Here is a 17,887-nt window from a genome sequence, read left to right on the forward strand (position 1 = left end):
GATAACCTTGAAAAGCTTCCATTCCCATGTCTATAATGATGCCCATACATGACATGAAAATCAAGGAAATTGACATGCCCGATTTTGAGATAGAGGTGGACAAAGATTTGGCAATAAAAATAAATAAAGTAAATTCTGACGAATATAATAGGTGATCTGTCATCTTAATGACAGACCACCTAATTAACATTTATATAGCGCTTAATACAACAGTTTCTAAGCGCATTGGAAAGAAAAGAAGAAGAAGAGTAAGAAGAAGAAAAGAAGAAAAAAGAAAAAGAAGAAAGGGAGTAGAAGAAGAAAAAAGGAGAAAGAAGAAAAAGAAGAAAAGGAGAAGAAGAGGGAAATAACTATATATGTAAAGAAAGAAATGAGAGAGAGAAAGTAAGGAAGAGATAAACAGAGAGAAAGAAATAAAGAAAGAAATATAAAAAAGGAAAGGAGAAGAAAAAAATCAGAGAAAAAAAAAAGAAAAAAAATAAAGGAAGAGGATAAGAAGAAGATGATGAAGAAGAAGAAGAAATGATCTGACAATCTGAGAACATACGTGAGTAACTCCTCTTCATAAATTATCTTTCAACAAAAATAATTGCAAAACAAGGGGATACTATACCGAGTAGGAATAAAAAAAACTTACCCCCCAAGGCAAAGGCACACTATCAATGCCACGGTCAGTCCAACTGAAGTTCCTATTATAGCTGGTGGGATAAAAAAAAGAACCGAAATAATTTTCATAAACATTCCAAATTGTGTATGAGATTGTGTCGTTGTGATCGTTATTGTTGGGGTTTGGAAGTTAAAATAATGAGGGGAAGAAACCCCTATGCATTGACAGATTATGTATAACAATATTACGAGAGAAAAAAAAATCGGTCTTCATGCGCAGGCAAAACGGGCTGTAAAATTATACACATCGGAAGGGGGTAGTTACCCCTCCAAAAGAAAAAAAAAGAACTGTTAACGATGATGATGATAATGATAACAATAATAATGATGATGATAATAATGATAATGATAATAATAACAATAATAATAATAATAATGATAATAATTCCTATAATTGTAATAAAATTAATGATAATATAATAATAATAATGACGATGATGATGATGATAATTTTAATAATAATAATAATGGTAATAATAATAATAAGGGATTATTAATGTTATCGGCAGTGGCGGCATCGGGATTTAAAAACTAAGGGGGTAAATGCAGGGGCCGCGGAAGTGGAGGGGCTGCATGGGGCCGGGCTTCAGCCCCCCACTTTTTTCCAAAACCGTGTTCAAAAACGAAAAAAATGACCATATGATTGTAATTTTTTGCATGGTCAGCCCCCCCACACTTTTGGCTCAGCCCCCACCCCCCCCCCCCCCGCTTTGAAAACCGTTCCGCGGCCCCTGAAATGGGAGGTAAAAGGCGAAAATGATTTTTTTCCCCCGTTTCCCAAAATCGAGTGCGAAATGCGAGCTAAAATTTTTAATATAGGCTCTTTACTGACTTGAATATAGGCACCTGTGAAAGACTGCTTGAAGTGACCTGTGAAGATGATATCTCACCAAATAATACGAGCTAAAATTTTTTGATATCCAGAGATGATAACTGAACATTTTACATGTTATAGGTACTTTTTAAACCATGAACAGGAAGGGTATCTGTTTAAAAAAATTGATGCGAGCGCGTAGCGGAGCTGAAAATTTTAATCTTCGTCACTTTTTTTTAATATGAACATGCAGGATGCGTATCTCGCTACAATGAATCGGATCACAAAAAATAATAATTTGTGCATATTGACTTGAAAACTGGATTTTTAAGCTCCATGCTATCCTATTGAACAGATTAAATTAATTATTTCTCTCAACCAATTACAGTATTAAAAAGCCACTGTGAGCGCAAAGCGCGAGCCAAATTTATTTTATTTTTTATAATGACTTGAAAGATTTGTGCTAACAGTGACTGGATGGGAAAATTTTCAAAATTTGATGAGAATTGAAGCTGTTTTAGAGCACTTTATTACAGTTTGAGTAGGATGCTTATGACAGCATTTACTATATATAAAAAAATTCTCAAAATTTCTGGGTTGGCAAGTAGGGGTTGTAACATCTCGCAAAGATGCCCTTTCAACATAATTACTTGACTAAAAAGCGAGTTTTACAACTTCAGATTTTATTTTTCCCAAAAAACGCTCGCTCGCGAAAAATACAGCCTAAATAAATATCTTATTAATCAGAAATCACTTCAGAAAAAAAACTTTGCTCAACTTGATTACTACAAAACACACAACACTACACACAGATAATAATCTCATGGTGAAAATATCCGTTTGCACCAAAATTCTATTTTTGGCATATAAGTGCCCTTTTTGGCTTTGCCCCCCCCCCAAAAAAAAAAATAATAAAAAATATGTTCCGACGCCCCTGCATGGGCTGCAACCATATAAAATATGACTAAAACTAGATTTCGAGAAAAGATTATGAACGGACTTAATGAACTGAGTTGAGTTTTATGGTAAAAGTAAATCGGATGGGAGGTAAGTTTTAGGATATACGTACTCCATAAATTATCTTGGAATTTGTTTGGTCGTTGTTTTCTGGGTCATTCTTAGGTTCCGAATAAAATGTCCCCCTACTATTTTTGGTCTTTTCTGTTGGAGAAAAGTCCAAAATTCACAACCGAAATAATACATGTGATTTGGACTAAAGGATCTTACATGTCAATATTTTTATATATATTTTTTTTTTCGGGGGGGGGGGGGGGTAAAATGACCTTTCATTTAGCTTGATAACCCTTTCTTTTTGCTTGTCAAATTTTCCAGCCCCTGGTCCCCCTACCTTTGGTGACAGATTTCCGAAATCTGATGGCCTATCTTTGCAGATATAAACAAATGGGGGCAAGTTTAAGGAAAATACGTACTCAATATCTTGGAGTTTGTTTGGTCGTTGTTTTCTGGGTCATTCTTAGGTTCCATATACAGAGGTTCGTCTCGTCTTATACAGGTTGGTACAGATCCTACCCATTCATAGGTCGAGTTCTTCTTCTGACATACGAGATCAAGATCACCAGAAATCTTATATCCAGCATCACAGTAAAGCATAGGCTCGCAATCTAGCCAAGCAATGGAGCTTGAGCATCGGGTAGGATTGTGAAAGAAATTTCCGCTGTATTTGTCGAATAAATCAAAGCCCCCGTAGGGAACGTATATGGTTGGCTTACCACAGCGACCATAAGGGTCTGGCTCATAGTGATCTAAAAGAGAAAGAGAGACAAAGTACGATGATAATAATAATAATTGATAATAATCAAGTAGTAATAACGATAATAATGATGATAATGATCAATGATAATGAATATATGAATAACAATAATAATAAAGTAACAACAAATATAGGCAGTATTATGATTATGACACTTAGAACAAAAATATTATTGCATTTTCATGTACGTTAATAATGTATAACCCAGTCAATTAAATGAAAAATGAAATGAAGGATATATAGCAAAAGAGAAGCGAATAATACATTCAATTCAATTCATGCTATAATACATAAATCGATAAAGTAAAAAAAAAATCGATGGGAGATTATCAATCTTACGGTCTGATTTCCACTGTCTTCTCCTTCTGATGAGGTTTGCCTGATTCATTGTCGAGAAGAAGACATTCAGCAAAAAAATTATCAAAATGAATCGGCTCATGATTTTGAAATGACACCGCTTTGCAGTCTGGCCCGATATCTGAAAATGATGACGATAATCAGTATAGTTTTCATTCTTCGACCGTGTAAAGATTTGGTTTATATATATAGAGAGAGAGTGAGATCTAGGGAGGGGGAGAGGGGGGGGGGGGACTTCCAAAGATTTAATTGATTTTCACTTTCTGCGCCATTCCTTTGTCTCTTTTGTAACATAATATGTTCATGGAAAAACATAGCTATAGAGCGAAACTGAAATTTGAAAGTAATAATTCAAAACCAACTTAAAATATAATAATCTGTGCCAATCATTTCAAGAGAACTGCTGACAGTATTTCTCTCATGAATTGAAATGTTCTTCTCCAGTTTTCATAGCTGAAAAAAAAGAGATTGGTATATAATTGCTGCGATTTTTTTTAATTTGCCTGCCGAGTGATTCGATAGTTTCATCTCATTTCCATTGACCGGGTATTTTTTTCTTCATTTTTCTTTTCTTAAATCATCAAACAAAACGTTCTGTGATGAAAAAAAGGAAGAAAGAAAATAATAATAATAGCCATGGTATTCAGTTGAGCGCATATAGGGACGCATTTGACAGTGATGTGGTAAAGCATGTAATTGGTATAATTAATAATAATGATAATGATAATGATGATGATGATGGGTATTTTTTTTTTCATTTTCCTTTTCTTAAATCATCAAACAAAATGTTCTGATGATAAAAAAAAGGCTTGTTGGATTTTTTTCTTTTCAAATCAACTTGTTGTTTGATTGGACTTGTCCTTTAATGACCTATTATAATTATATCAATTTTGTAATTAATAATAGAATAGAAATTAATAATAATAATAATGATAAATTATTGTGTTGAATGAATTCAATAAAAACAATCATGAAAAATCCTGTACTAGTCTCATTTGACCAGGATGATTTTTTTTCTCTTGCCCCCCCCCTCCCCCCGGGCGCCACGAGCTGTTATGCCCCTGATATACTGAAGAAATGCTTCTTTTAGTAAATCAAATGCTTGCTGGTTATGTTGCTGTCTAATATATTTTTCAATGCATATGCAACATATAGAGCTTCCCTAGCTACTTCTGTTATTTTCTTTCATTTTCTCTCTCTCTTTGACTTTTTAGTGGATCTTTTGTAAGAATATATTGCTTTGTCTGTTCATATAGATTTGAAACGATTGATTCTAAGTTTTTATATTAGTAGACCCGCGGTCACCGCGTTAGCTTTCCATCTTATCTTATGCTGGTTGCAATGTATGGCATATAGACCTATTCATTTAGTGCCTATATATACGTTTTACCTCTTTTATTCTTTGCTCAGACTTTACTTTATTCATTTAATTTGAGAGAGCTAGCTAGTATAGTAGATCAGTTCTAGTACCGGTAGGTCAAAGGTCATTACCGTTTATGTATACCGTAGACGATCGACGAGTTGTTTGGAGCTCTACATCGCCATCGCTGCATTTTACAAGAAATTATAGGGTGTTTTTATAGACCACGGACACTTTAAAACTTAGTTAACAATCATAAACTGGAATTATAAGTCATTCAGGCAGTTTTAGTTATTTGCAAATGAATGTTATGAAATGTGATCCGGAAAAATGACGGAAATTGCGAAGCTAGAAAAACCAGCAGATGAGGACACCGGCACAGCATCTCATGTCTCCGCCCAGCCGACGGGGACGGGGACACCTGGTCCAAGACCAAGTCTCTTTTACCAGCTTCGACGGGTCGGAGCGGCAGCCAGCATGCAGGGAGTCAAAGATGTATTTAAGTAAGTAAAATGCCAAGTTATTCGTGAACATTTATCTTGGAGGTGTTGATGCTTACGTATTGCCAAATATGGCATTATCGTGGTTTATGTCACCAGCAGTAGAGGCGCACGGCCAATATGGGAGACTCTCTCCAATAGGGGAGAAAATCTCGCACATTATTTGGAGACTTGCTTTGCATTTGCAAAAGGACAAAAGAAACAACACCAACAAAAGCATGATTTTTTCCACCCAAAATTTTGTCTCACTGAGGTCAGAAGCCCATTTGTTTTGTGTGTGATTGACAACAAAAATCCTTATCAAAACAAAAGTAGACAGTGATTTTTTTTAAGTAGACGGTGAAAAGGGGTAATTTTTCATGAGGAATCTACTTATCACATTTTTATTTGCCGCCAAGGTAATCCTTTTGCAGCAAATGTAAACAAAGGAAATTGGTCTCCAAAACTGGAGACTGTCTCTGAAATTGGATACCGGTACCCAAATTCTTTACAAAAGTCTCAGATATTGGAGATAATCTCCCACATTGGAGACAGTCTCCAATATTGGCCGTGCGCCTCTACTGACCAGTCCATTCATTGCCGTTTATTTCGTCAGCGGTGGTGACATCTTTCCACTCCCATTGACTTTGTACACAACGATCGCACACACACCGACACACACGACAAGAGAGGTGACAAATTTCACGATAAGGCCAAAAATATCATCATGTAGTCCTCAAGCCTCAGTCAAGGCTAGGAAATTACTATTTACGTACTTTACTTACACTACAGTATGAATGGGGTGACCAATTTGTACACATTGATTATGATTACGCCTTTACGGTAAGTGGATTTTCAATAAAAAATTTCTCACAGTTCACACAATATAATATTATTAATCAAAATGACAAATATGATACGGAAGGCAAGTCAAATTTGCTTGATGGAATAAAAGTAGGTCAGGGTTCTGCTGGTATCGTGATCTCAAAATCATGTCCATGACGATCGGCTGAAAAAGTGTCAATGTCATAAAAAAGTGTGACCTAATTTGCGCACAATCGTTTTGCAAAGCTTTAGACACGAAATAAAGCAGAAAAAGGTAAGATAATTATATCAGAATGAGGTTAAAATGCATTAGATTTAGTTGGTATCACATTTTACTTACTTATTTGAAAACCTCTGCTGCAAACTGGCAATTTATTGATGCTTGTCGAGAAGATCGAATTTTCTTGGAGCGGACGCAAAAGTTAACAAAATTTGCCGATGTTTTGCCAATATTTTCACAAATTGAGACCTTACCAGGCTTACCTTCAAGAAATATACCATACTGGATAATTTTGGTTCGCTTTTTCTGTTGGTGATATCAGTTATCACTATCATTTTTTCAAGATATTAATCAAATATAGAGTCTAGAGAGGGACGGTATTCGACCGTGTGCAAATTTAGGTAACGCGCGCATTATGGTCACACCACCATACTCATTTGGCAATCATGACATGGCTCTTGTGAAAAAAATCAACATTTTGATACAATTAGAAAAATAGATCTTCCTCTTAAATTTCAATGTTTTTGACGACACTATCATTAATCTCTAATGCAATGGTGCACTAAAATCAGCTCATTTACAGCTGACAGAGTAATAGTGGTGAGTGAATTCCTGTATCCTTAATCTTTTTTTTATGATTAAAAAAATAATTATTTTTGAATTTTAAAAACTTAATTCAAGAAACTAAAAAGAAATAAACTTTCAGCCATTTACACATTTTAGGGCTGGATTCATGATAGGAAAAACAGAAAATTGAGGGGTAAAACATGGAGTTATGTCCTCTGTATATGCACATTAATTGAGGCATAATCCCTTATCCCTGGCTCCATGGAGATTACTCAGGGTAGTGAATGACTTTTAATCTCTAGTCCTGAGCCTCATGGCTAGGTGCATATGGAACTTTTCCCACGTTGGATCTTAGAACCTTTTGCGGCTACCTGAATGGCCTGAATATCGAAAAATCTAATTGTTGAAAAGCCTTGATGAAAGCTGAACTACATGTATAACATAACAAACTCTGCTGCCAGATTTTCATCTCCAGCAATCAATTTTCAAAAGTAAGAAATAAAACATTGTTAACGTATATTTTCAGTATTTTATACGAAAATCAATAGTATCAAAAGAAAGCGTATAATCTAAGAAAAAACGTGGACTATCATTCAAAATAGAAAATTATCATTTAGACCTAGTAAAATGGTAAAAGTCTAGACAAAACATTATAGGCCCAATTTGGGCCGACATTAGTACCCATGGAAGCTTGCACTAACGTACTACCGTCGGTGAATGGGGATGATAGTAATTAGTAAAATGTCAGATATTGTTGAATAAATCCTTAGTAACAACAGTTATTCCCGTCTAGATATTGTGCAGGAAGCATTAATATGACAAAGCCTCAAATGATTTTTCTTTAAATTTCATGATTTGTTTGTTAACAGAGTGGGGATTAAAAAAGACACATCATCTTTCTAGGTTTTTGCGCAAAACTCAAACCTAAACATTGCATGTTAGGCTGCTGTAGTGAGGTCTGCCCCCCCCCCCATCAATCAATTTACAATGGTAATGAACTGAACAGTGAATAATGAGTAATGACATGTTGCTCTTCTGATATTTTATTATTATTATATATTATATTATTTTCTTATGTGAACAGACTAACCAAGCCCAGGACCATCATAGGAAGGAACACTTCAGAGGTGGATTGTTTCTTAGATTCTTCTGTTCACACTAGGCTCATCTCTCGCCAACATGTTGAGATCCTTATGGAGATGGATGAGAACCAAAGTCCAATACTCTATGTACTAGACAAAAGCCTGAATGGAACATTCGTCAATGATATCAAGGTATGAACATGGTGTTGGTGCGGAGATCTATAGATAAAGGACAATACTAAGCGGATATTTTCACCATGAGATTATCATCTGTTTGAAGAAGTTGTGTGTTTTATAGAACTTTATTAAAGTTGAGCAAATTTTTTTTTTTGAAGTGATTTCTGATTGATAAGATATATATTTAGGTTTTTTTTTTTTCGCTAGGGAGTGAACGGTTTGGAAAAATATTCAAATCTGAAGTTGTAAAACTTGCTTTTTGGTCAATTATAGACATAATTACTGTTAAAAGGGCATCCTTGCGAGATGTTGCGAGCGTGAATCACTTTTAGAAATTTCATGTAATAAGACATGAAAAGTAAACATTCCGAGTAGTTTTTGTAATCATGAAAAAAAAAGATGTGAATCTAACTAAAGACTTAGCGCGAGCTGAAATTTTTAATATACAATATGTACTGACCAGAAAAGGAACCTTTTAAAGACTACATTTAGTGACTCATGAATAGGATTCGGGCTATATATATCTCACCAATCGAAAAATGCAAGTGCGAAGCGCGAGCTGAAAATTTGGATATTTTAACCAGAAAACTGGACATTTTACTTAACCAGGAACAGAATGACTACCTTAATAAACAATAATTGATGTGAGCGCAAAACACAAGTAAAAAATGTGTGATATTCCAACCTGAAAACTGGACATTCTATTTCGAAGCACTTTTGTATGAACAGGATGAGTATCTTACTCAACAATTATTGATGTGAGCCAGACAGTTGTGATTTTCTCACCTGAAAACTGGATATCCTAAGTACTGTTTGTAACCAGAAACAGAACGAGTACCTTAATAGACAATAATTGATGGAGCGCAAGCCAAAAATGTTGTGATTTTCTAACCTAAAATGTATTATGTTTTACTTCCTGAAGGGTATTTCATTTAAAAAAAGGGCACATTTCATTTAAAAAAAAAGGGCATTTTACATTTTGAGAAAAGGGGAATGGGGGGGGGGGCACTTGCACCCCGGTTCCTCTGCCCCTGGCTGTAGCACCATAGATATAATCCATTCCGAGGCACACTTTTAACGTAATCCCAGCTTTAGCCCGAGCTGTCGTTTCCAGCACTTAGTGCATTCAGGAAATTAATCCTCCCGGAATCCCAAAATTATGGGTTGAGCACAGCGCAATGTGTGAATATCCTGCATAAGGAAAACATTGGAAACAAAGAAATACCTTGTCCAGGATTCAAACTCACAACCCTCTGATTGTCTCCTCATACTAAGCATTTTTAACATTTGTCTCATTATGACTGAATACTTTGATATTTAAAACATGTGACATTTTAAGTTGTGTTTTTTGTTGTTGTTATTGTTGCTATGTCTGAACAAAACTTGAATGTTTATTCCTTCCATTTTGGTATCAAAGATTGTGATTGTATTTGTTTGTAGCTTGCGGAATATTTTCTGTACCCCCCCCCCCTCCTCACTTTACACTATAAACTGATTCCATAGCAAAAAAAACACAACAAAATCTAGAATGATCATTTATCTGTACTCTGTAAATAATCATGTTATTGCAAAATTTGTTTGAAGTAGGAAGTAGAGTTTCGTATTTTGTCTCAATATCTTTTCTTCCTTTTAGATCTCGTCGCAGACGAAAGTTCCTCTGAAAGAAGGAGACACCCTGACGCTTGGACATCTTAGAGGGGTCCAAGTCAAACAAGGTACCTTTGCTGAACAGGAGACCTCAGAGTTTAGATTCAGGGTGAGACTATACCTTTGTGTGTGTGTTTTCAGCATTTTTATTGATCTGGGGAGTGTTTCGTGAAAGGACTTGTCGGCCGTTTTATCCGACAAGTACTGTTTTATCCGACATTTACCATGGTAACAGCCAATCTCAGCCAATCCTTCTCAAGGAAAGTTGTCAGGTCTTGTTGCATGAAAATGTTGATGAAATGCTCCCCAGTTGATTGATTCTTTGTATCTTCAGATTTAATTTACAATTGCTTTAGTTGACCTTCTATTAGTTGAATTATCACCTAAGTTGAGGTTAAACCAGGTTATGCACAGGTTATGCACAGCATGTTTTATTTATTTAATAAGTACTTCCAAGTCAATTTGTTTTTTCTCTGGTTCCAAGATATTTATATACCACAAGCAGTTACACCCGTAGTTCATTTGTGGATGGGCCAGGGGGGGGGGGGTGGTATCTTGTTTGTTGGTTAAGCAAGGTTTAGTGAACATTTAAATCAAACCATTTTATCTCCACAACAATATAAAAAAACATTACAAAATATATACACAGTAGAATACAAAAATGAACATAAAGTGAGTAAGATTGAAAGAAATTTACAACAAATGTGTTATTTAGTATTATTATTTCGTGAGTGTTCAACCATTTGTATGTTTTTTATTTCTTCATGAAAGCTTGTATATGCCCCTGTGGAAGAAGACTGCACCGAGGATGGCGAGAATACCCCAACAAAGAGGAGACGGAAAGATTCCCCCAAAGTGTCCAAGAAAACCCGTATCCTCCATCCTCCCGACAGCAACGTCACCTCGCCGACGTCGCAAACTGCCAACAGAGCTGCCAGTATCCCTCCTCCGTTCCTTCAGAACAGTATCCACGAGGATGACTCGGAGAGCGGTGCGAAGATAGCGGGAGAGAAGGGAAAGACTAGGGTCGATTCCACGCCTGCCTCGTTCCTCCAAGACAGTGAAAATGAGACTATGAAAGAGGAGGAGAATAGCCGAACCTTGACAAAGCCAGATTCCTCGAGAGGGAGGCTGAAGAGAGGGCGGGGTAGGGCTGCCGTGAATGGAGCGGCTCGTGGAAGGGCGAGCACACTGAGTGGACGAGGAAGAGGAAGTAGTAGAGGACTAGGGCGTGGTAGGGGGAGAGGCAGGGGACAGGGTGACAGCAGTCGGAAGGCGGAGGGTGCATCCGTGTCCGGGAAAGATGCTAAGCAGGGTGCTTCAACAAGCAAGGGAGCTGAGGACACTTTTGAGTTTGAGTTAGAATCAGGTACACCTCATCATCTTTCTATTAGTATTTACTGTGTCATTGATCAACGAATATCGGAGCCTTTGGAGATTGTTGTCTTAATCAAGCTGCCACCAAAGATAGGCTGTGCTTGTGACACCTTAACATGTCAACATCCATACAAAATTTTGCTTCAAACTTTGTCAGCCTTGAAGATAGAATGCTTTCTAAACCATGGCAAAATTTTGGTCTCACTTTTTCATGTGATCAGGGTATTGTGAATTTGATTACTGTTCTTAATGATTATGATAATAGGCGTTTGTATAGCGCCATCTATCTAGAAATAATCTGTTCTGAGGTGCATTGTTATTATTATTACCCCGGCCTTAGCTCGAGCTGCCTTTCAGCACTCATGCATTCAAGGAAATAATCCTGCCGGGTACCCATTCACTTCACCTGGGTCGAGTACAGTGGGTGTGAATAAATTTCTTGCTGAAGGAAAACATGCCATGGCTAGGATTCGAACCCGCAACCCTCTGTTTGAAAGGCGAGAGTCAGAACCGCTAGACCACGACGCGCCTGACGATGCGCTCTTCATTAATACCATCAATCATGAAATTATAATTCTCTTTATTTCTACGTTCTTCTTTTCAGATAGCGGAGGTGAGGAAAACTCCACCTTACACCGGCAGCTTGATTCAATATGTAAAAGTTTAGACACCTCGGATTCGGATTCAGTCAAGAGTAAAGCAGGGTCTTCAAGATCATCTCGAGGGAGACCACCTAAAAATGCTGCATCCTCCAAGTCTGAGACTAAGCACACAGACAAAAGGAAAGGTAGTAACGAGTTTGGTTTTCACTGGTATTCTACATACATGTAAACTTGCATATGTGGACCTTCCATTAGTCAAATATTTGCCTATGTCAAAGGAATAAGCCAGTTCGTAGTTCCACTCTGCGCATGATCAGAAGATTCTGCGCATGATCAGAGGAAAGTCATTTGTACTAAAGTGACATGGTGGTTTGAAATTTAATGAGAAAAGCGCCAACTTTGATGACTTGATTATTCATATATTCCTTTGAGTTGTGTTTTTCATTTACATCCACAAAAAACAACAATTTGTCCACGGACAGCTGGTATCTCACAGTTTTGGAAGTACATTGTACAATATGCTATAATATGCATTCAAAGTAGAAATGCAACAAATACCGACATAGAGTGTTGAATGGTGTGCTATTCTAGTCACCTGGTCTACTCAATTTCTTTATCTTGCTATGTAAGGCATGCTTACGTAATATCTTGCTTTGAAATCTGCCTATCTTGATGAAAGAAATGAAAGGTCATTTGACCAAAATTGTCCATGAAGTAACTACGAACTGGTCTATTAAGGGTTTTATCAACATTACTGTAGAGCGCTTTAGACACTTCTGATGAAGTGTTAAGCACTTATAAGCAAGTTATTATTATCATTATTATTATTATTATTATTATGGCAAGAAAGTTGAACTGTGAGATGTGTTGCCCAACGTATCATGATTAATGCTGGGTAATCTAGCTTGCTGGCTGTAAAGTAGGTAGCGCAAATTACTGCAAGGTCTTTTTGTTTTTTCTTTGCTTATCTCAATGGACAGGAGAGAGTGCAACTGCTACACAAGGTGTCCGGAAGAAGAGAGCGGCCGCCCCCAAGAATGATGATGATGTGGAATACAACTCCCAGCCTTGTTCTGCGGCTAAATGTTATCGACCTAAAGATAGCACAGTGACATGGGTGAGCATTGCTCCATATCTGATAGAATTATTTGATCGCAGTGTTACTGGAATTTTATTACTTTTAGGAATGAAAGGAAACCAAATCCCAAGGAGAGAATGGAGAAAGAGTAAAATAAGAGGTGCAATTTTAAACAAGCTTCATAAAAATCTATTATTAAATAAGAGAGTTATGGAAGTTTGAAAAGTTTTGCAACACTTTCTAGAGGGATCCTCTGATCCTCAAATCCACGAGATATGTTGTGCTTAGAAGGAGGCAAGATGCAACTTGAAGAATAATGGGGGAAAATGTGTGCACAAAACAAATGAGAGTTTTCCACAGAATTTTAAAACATGTTTGCCAATTTGAGAATCCTCATCGAAAGTACAGGAAGACATTTTAAAAATTCCATAACTCTTATTTTATGACAGATTTTGATCAAAATTTACCCTTTCCTCTCAGATTTATTCTCTCCTTGGCAGGGTTCCCACAGTCATGGAAAATCCTGGAAAAATTTGTGGTCATGGAAAGTCAGGGAATTTAGAAAATTTGTGAAAAGTCATGGAATTCATTTACCTCTTGGCTATGGAAGCTTTCCAGTTTGTCGTGTCTAGCCACTCTCATACTCTGTGATCATACTCTGCTATTAAAATTGGTGTTCATGATTTCCATTTTACCCAGTATTATGACATCCCAAATTCTACATAACTCCCGGGACGTCACAGGAAGTCTTGGAAAGCAGCAATTTAGTCATGGAGAAGTCATGGAATTCTGTTTTCAAATTTTGTGGGAACCCTGCTTGGGCTTTGGTTCACTTTGAGTTCTGTAACCAGGATTCAAGTTTACATGCACCATCCAAACTACATGTGGATAAACATTTTGACCTCAATAACATTGTAAAGTTGCAATTGAATACATGTATTATCTTTTGCCAATGATTTGTTTTAGATGTTTTGTAGAAGTGAAGAAACTTTAGCATCATGACACAAATTTTGTAATAGATCACAAAACACATTTTTGTGATTGAATACAAGTCGAGTTGCTAGGCCTGGTACTAGCTTGTCATTGCTTTGTCCTGAAATAAGTGTTAGTTTGGTCCCATGACATTTGCTCCTGTGAAAATTGCTCTGATGGAAAATCTTCACGTTACGCCAAACATAAAACCTATCCTCCAAATCTAAATATATCTTTATCTTTTACATTTTTCTGAACCAAAAACTCAATTACATTCCAATCCTCTAACCCTTTATCCTCTGATATATCAAGACCGAGCAGTTGTCGCAGGAGCAAATGTCGTGTCACTGTTAGTTTATATTACTCCATGCACAGGGGGGATTTTTCCCTTCTATTACTTTTTGAGCAGTTGAATAACACTAAACTGAGGAAATAAAAGAAAAAGAGGGGGGAAAATAAAGAGAGAAGAAACAGAGCATCAAAAAGAGATGAATCACTCGGTAACTCTATATTACCCCTGTCATTGATTACAATGAAAAAAAAAAAAGGTAATCTTGCCGCCGCCCCCCCCCCCCCATCAAAATACCCTGATGCCTCTAGCTTCCTGTATGCTCAAAAGAGGAGCCTATTACAATTACATATTATAAAGTGGTGATGTGGATCCTAATGAAATGATTGGATGTCTTGTGACCAGTCATTTGTTTTAGCTAATAGGATTATTTGCTAATGATGACTGGTACTAATGACTAGTCACGATTTTGAGATGGAGACCGGGGGGGGGGGGGGGGGGGGGTGCACATCCATTGATAAGTGGATACCAGGCGCGACCAAAGAAACGCATAAAAAGGATCTCCTTTCAAGATTGGGGACGTTTTACGTACGTACGTACGTAATAAGGGTGTCAAAAATCACTTAAATACTGAAAAAAGGGTATATATTTCGCTAGGAAAGCTACATGTTTACGGTTGAATTTGCAAGGGTTAAAAGGATGTACTTTTTGCCCCAACACTACGTGTTTAGAGTCCAATTTCAGCAAGGTGTGGGAGGTGGAGCGGTATTAAACCCATGTAATTAAAGGTAAAGCCGACGTCCGTGACTTAACAATTAAATTATCGCTGTACTTGTTTAGGGGGTTAATTCAGGGATTACTTGTCAAGGGTACCGTTATGTTTTTAATACTTGTAAAGGGTAGGGTTTCACACACCAATACGTTAAAGATAAATTCCAGTTGTGGGGACGATCTCAAAATGACTTTTTACAGAATTTAATATAATGTGTCTGTATGAATAAAAAATATGTGCCAAAGGATTCTGGAAGAAATTGTGTAATTGCTGAATAAGCAAAATAAGCGCGGATTCTGTCACTTCCGTCGGGTCTTTATTCCAGCAATAATGATACACTGTCCCACGTGTGCCTATCTGTTTTGGCGATCTTCAGTGTGATCGTTTTTTAGCTTAGATATTATGATTTCACAAAGTTCAGTTTATGTAACTGTACCAGATCTAGATCCACGATTATATAGTAATACTTAACCTTGGTTTTACAGACTTTCTCACGAAATCAGTATTTTACTGCAACTACTGTCATTTAGCTTTAAGGAGTGCATTTTCAGAATATGGAAAATACTTGTTAAGTTAAGGGTGTTTTTCCAAACCCCATGGTTGCTGTCTGGTATCCACTTGTCAATGGAAGTGGCTCCCCTTGGGATGAGGTTGGTTATCGAATGACAAGGTTCCACATCGAGCATCGGAATAATTATGCACATTTGTTGCCTTTGAAACAGCTCTAATGCACTCTGCTATGCTTAAGAACTCTTCAAAATGTACCTTCTGTGTGTAATTCAATAATTGCTTGTTCATTGTTTTGTTTTCAGGTCCAATGCGATGACTGTGACAACTGGTTTCACGTGACATGTGCCGGGTGCGATTACAACAAGGTCAAACAAGCGGACTATCAGTTTTTCTGTGGATGCAAACCCAAGAAGTTGAAGAAGTGAGAGACAAACTCTTATCATCATTGATGAACAGTACAATAGAGTGATCAAATGACTAAAGACTCAGAAGAAAGAGTCAAGGACGTGCTATATCTCTAGACCTCCAATGCAAGGAAAGGTCTCTGTAAACTGCAGATCCAGAGTAATTTTAATATTCTGTTCTGATAAGATTATGATGATTTTGTGTTTGTTAATTCTGACATATACAAGTTTTAAAGGTGCTTTCTTTTTGCATTTGCTTTTTATTGGAATGACCCATTTAAAAGCTCATCTATTTTTTTTGTTTTATTGCTCGGAGAAGGATGTAGTGTTAGGATAATCTATTAAAACGTATGGAAACAAAGGTAGATTAATCAAAGTCTAATGAATTCTGGTGAGTTTTGAAATAATTTGTATGATTTGAAGTATGGGATCAAATTCAGTGTGCATTTATGAAACCCTGAATTTCCCTGACTCAAGTTGGGAAATATTTCTAACAAAAAGGAGTAAGATTGTTTCAAGAAGAAACGTATTTCATAAAAGTATTTCACATTTACAGAATGTGTTTGAACTTTGAAAAGATTCCAATACAGGTTTTAACAGATGAGAAGTTGTATTCATTACATTTCATGCACATTTTCTAATAACTTTGCAAGAAGCAAGAATAGCACATTTGTTAAGTTGATGAAAATGTATGTTTTAATGATGGTAGATTTCATTGCCTTTTTCTTGCTAAGAATATTGCGTATGGACCAAATTTCTTTTGTAATGTTAAAGTACTAATTATGCACCTTACTCTAATTATTTGCCTATTATCAGGCATTTCAAAGGAACTTTAAAAGCTAAGTGGGTTAACTGTTTTGTGAGTACGGTAATGATCTCAAGGTAAAAGTCAGTTATAGACAGAAATTTTCCTTTCTTTTATCAGCTCTAAATTTTCCAAAAACTTCTCCAAAGAGTTTCCTCCAAAATACAGTACAACTAATTGCATTTGAGAGATGAGAGAAAAAATAACAGTTTAGTAGTTTCGACCACTTAGTGAAAACTGCCTTTTTGAATTTTGGTCATTATTGGTAATAAAAAACTATTAACCTCCTGGTTTTAATGCGCAACATTCCTCCTATTAATACTAAATAGGTTCATTATTGCGGACTGAAATAATCGCTAGAGGGTATTCATTTCTCTCGCAATCTACTATGGTCAACAAGGAAATTTGTGATCACTCTTGCAAAAAGTGTTCACTAGCTTACAAGTTCACGAGCTTTCGAGTGCCGCTGCAACTCTTTATCAAGTGACGAAAATTATCTGATAACGTAGTCGGTATATACTGGTCCGAAATAGCCCAGTTAAAATAGGGTGAAGTCCAGTCAGGGCCTCTATGCTGCATTATCTTACTCGCCATCATCAATACCTAAATTTTGTACGGAAAGTGTAAGAGTTGCAGCGGCACTCGAAAGCTTGTGAACTTGTAAGCTAGTGAACACTTGCGAGAGTGATCACGAATTTCCTAGAAAGCTAGTGAACACTTTTTGCGAGAGTGATCACGAATTTCCTAGAAAGCTAGTGAACACTTTTTGTGAGAGTGATCACGCATTTCCTTGTTGACCATAGTAGATTGCGAGACAAATGAATACCCTCTAGCGATTAAAAACTATATTGTTTCCCAGTGATAATTCAAAAACAGAATTCAATTATACCTACATTTTGTAGATGTTTGGGTCCCGTTAAAACCAAAAGAGATGCTTATCAAATGTCTTCATTTTACATTCATTTATTGCTTTATGGGGGAAAAGACAGTATAAGGAATGTGAAACAAATTACCTGTATTTGTGGAAGGAGTGTTTTGTAATATGTTTATGCACCTATTTCTGTGATCATCATTTCAGTTTTGTACGGAACGTGTAAATAGTGTTTTATAAAC

The 17,887-nt window shown here is 36.5% G+C and overlaps 1 protein-coding gene across 1 annotated transcript; it reads left to right on the plus strand.

The window, feature by feature from the left end:
* The first annotated feature begins 5,094 nt into the window (after positions 1 to 5,094).
* LOC135156735 (uncharacterized protein C01G6.5-like) lies at positions 5,095 to 17,801 on the plus strand. The gene is made up of 7 exons (XM_064109792.1): positions 5,095 to 5,471; positions 8,144 to 8,333; positions 9,952 to 10,074; positions 10,737 to 11,334; positions 11,947 to 12,129; positions 12,925 to 13,061; positions 15,868 to 17,801. Exons 1-7 carry the CDS (start codon positions 5,299 to 5,301, stop codon positions 15,988 to 15,990), a joined length of 1,527 nt encoding a protein of 508 aa, XP_063965862.1. The 5' UTR covers positions 5,095 to 5,298; the 3' UTR covers positions 15,991 to 17,801.
* The last annotated feature ends 86 nt before the right edge of the window (positions 17,802 to 17,887 follow it).

Source organism: Lytechinus pictus, chromosome 14, assembly GCF_037042905.1.
Source record: "Lytechinus pictus isolate F3 Inbred chromosome 14, Lp3.0, whole genome shotgun sequence".
Taxonomy (NCBI): Eukaryota; Metazoa; Echinodermata; class Echinoidea; order Temnopleuroida; family Toxopneustidae; genus Lytechinus; species Lytechinus pictus.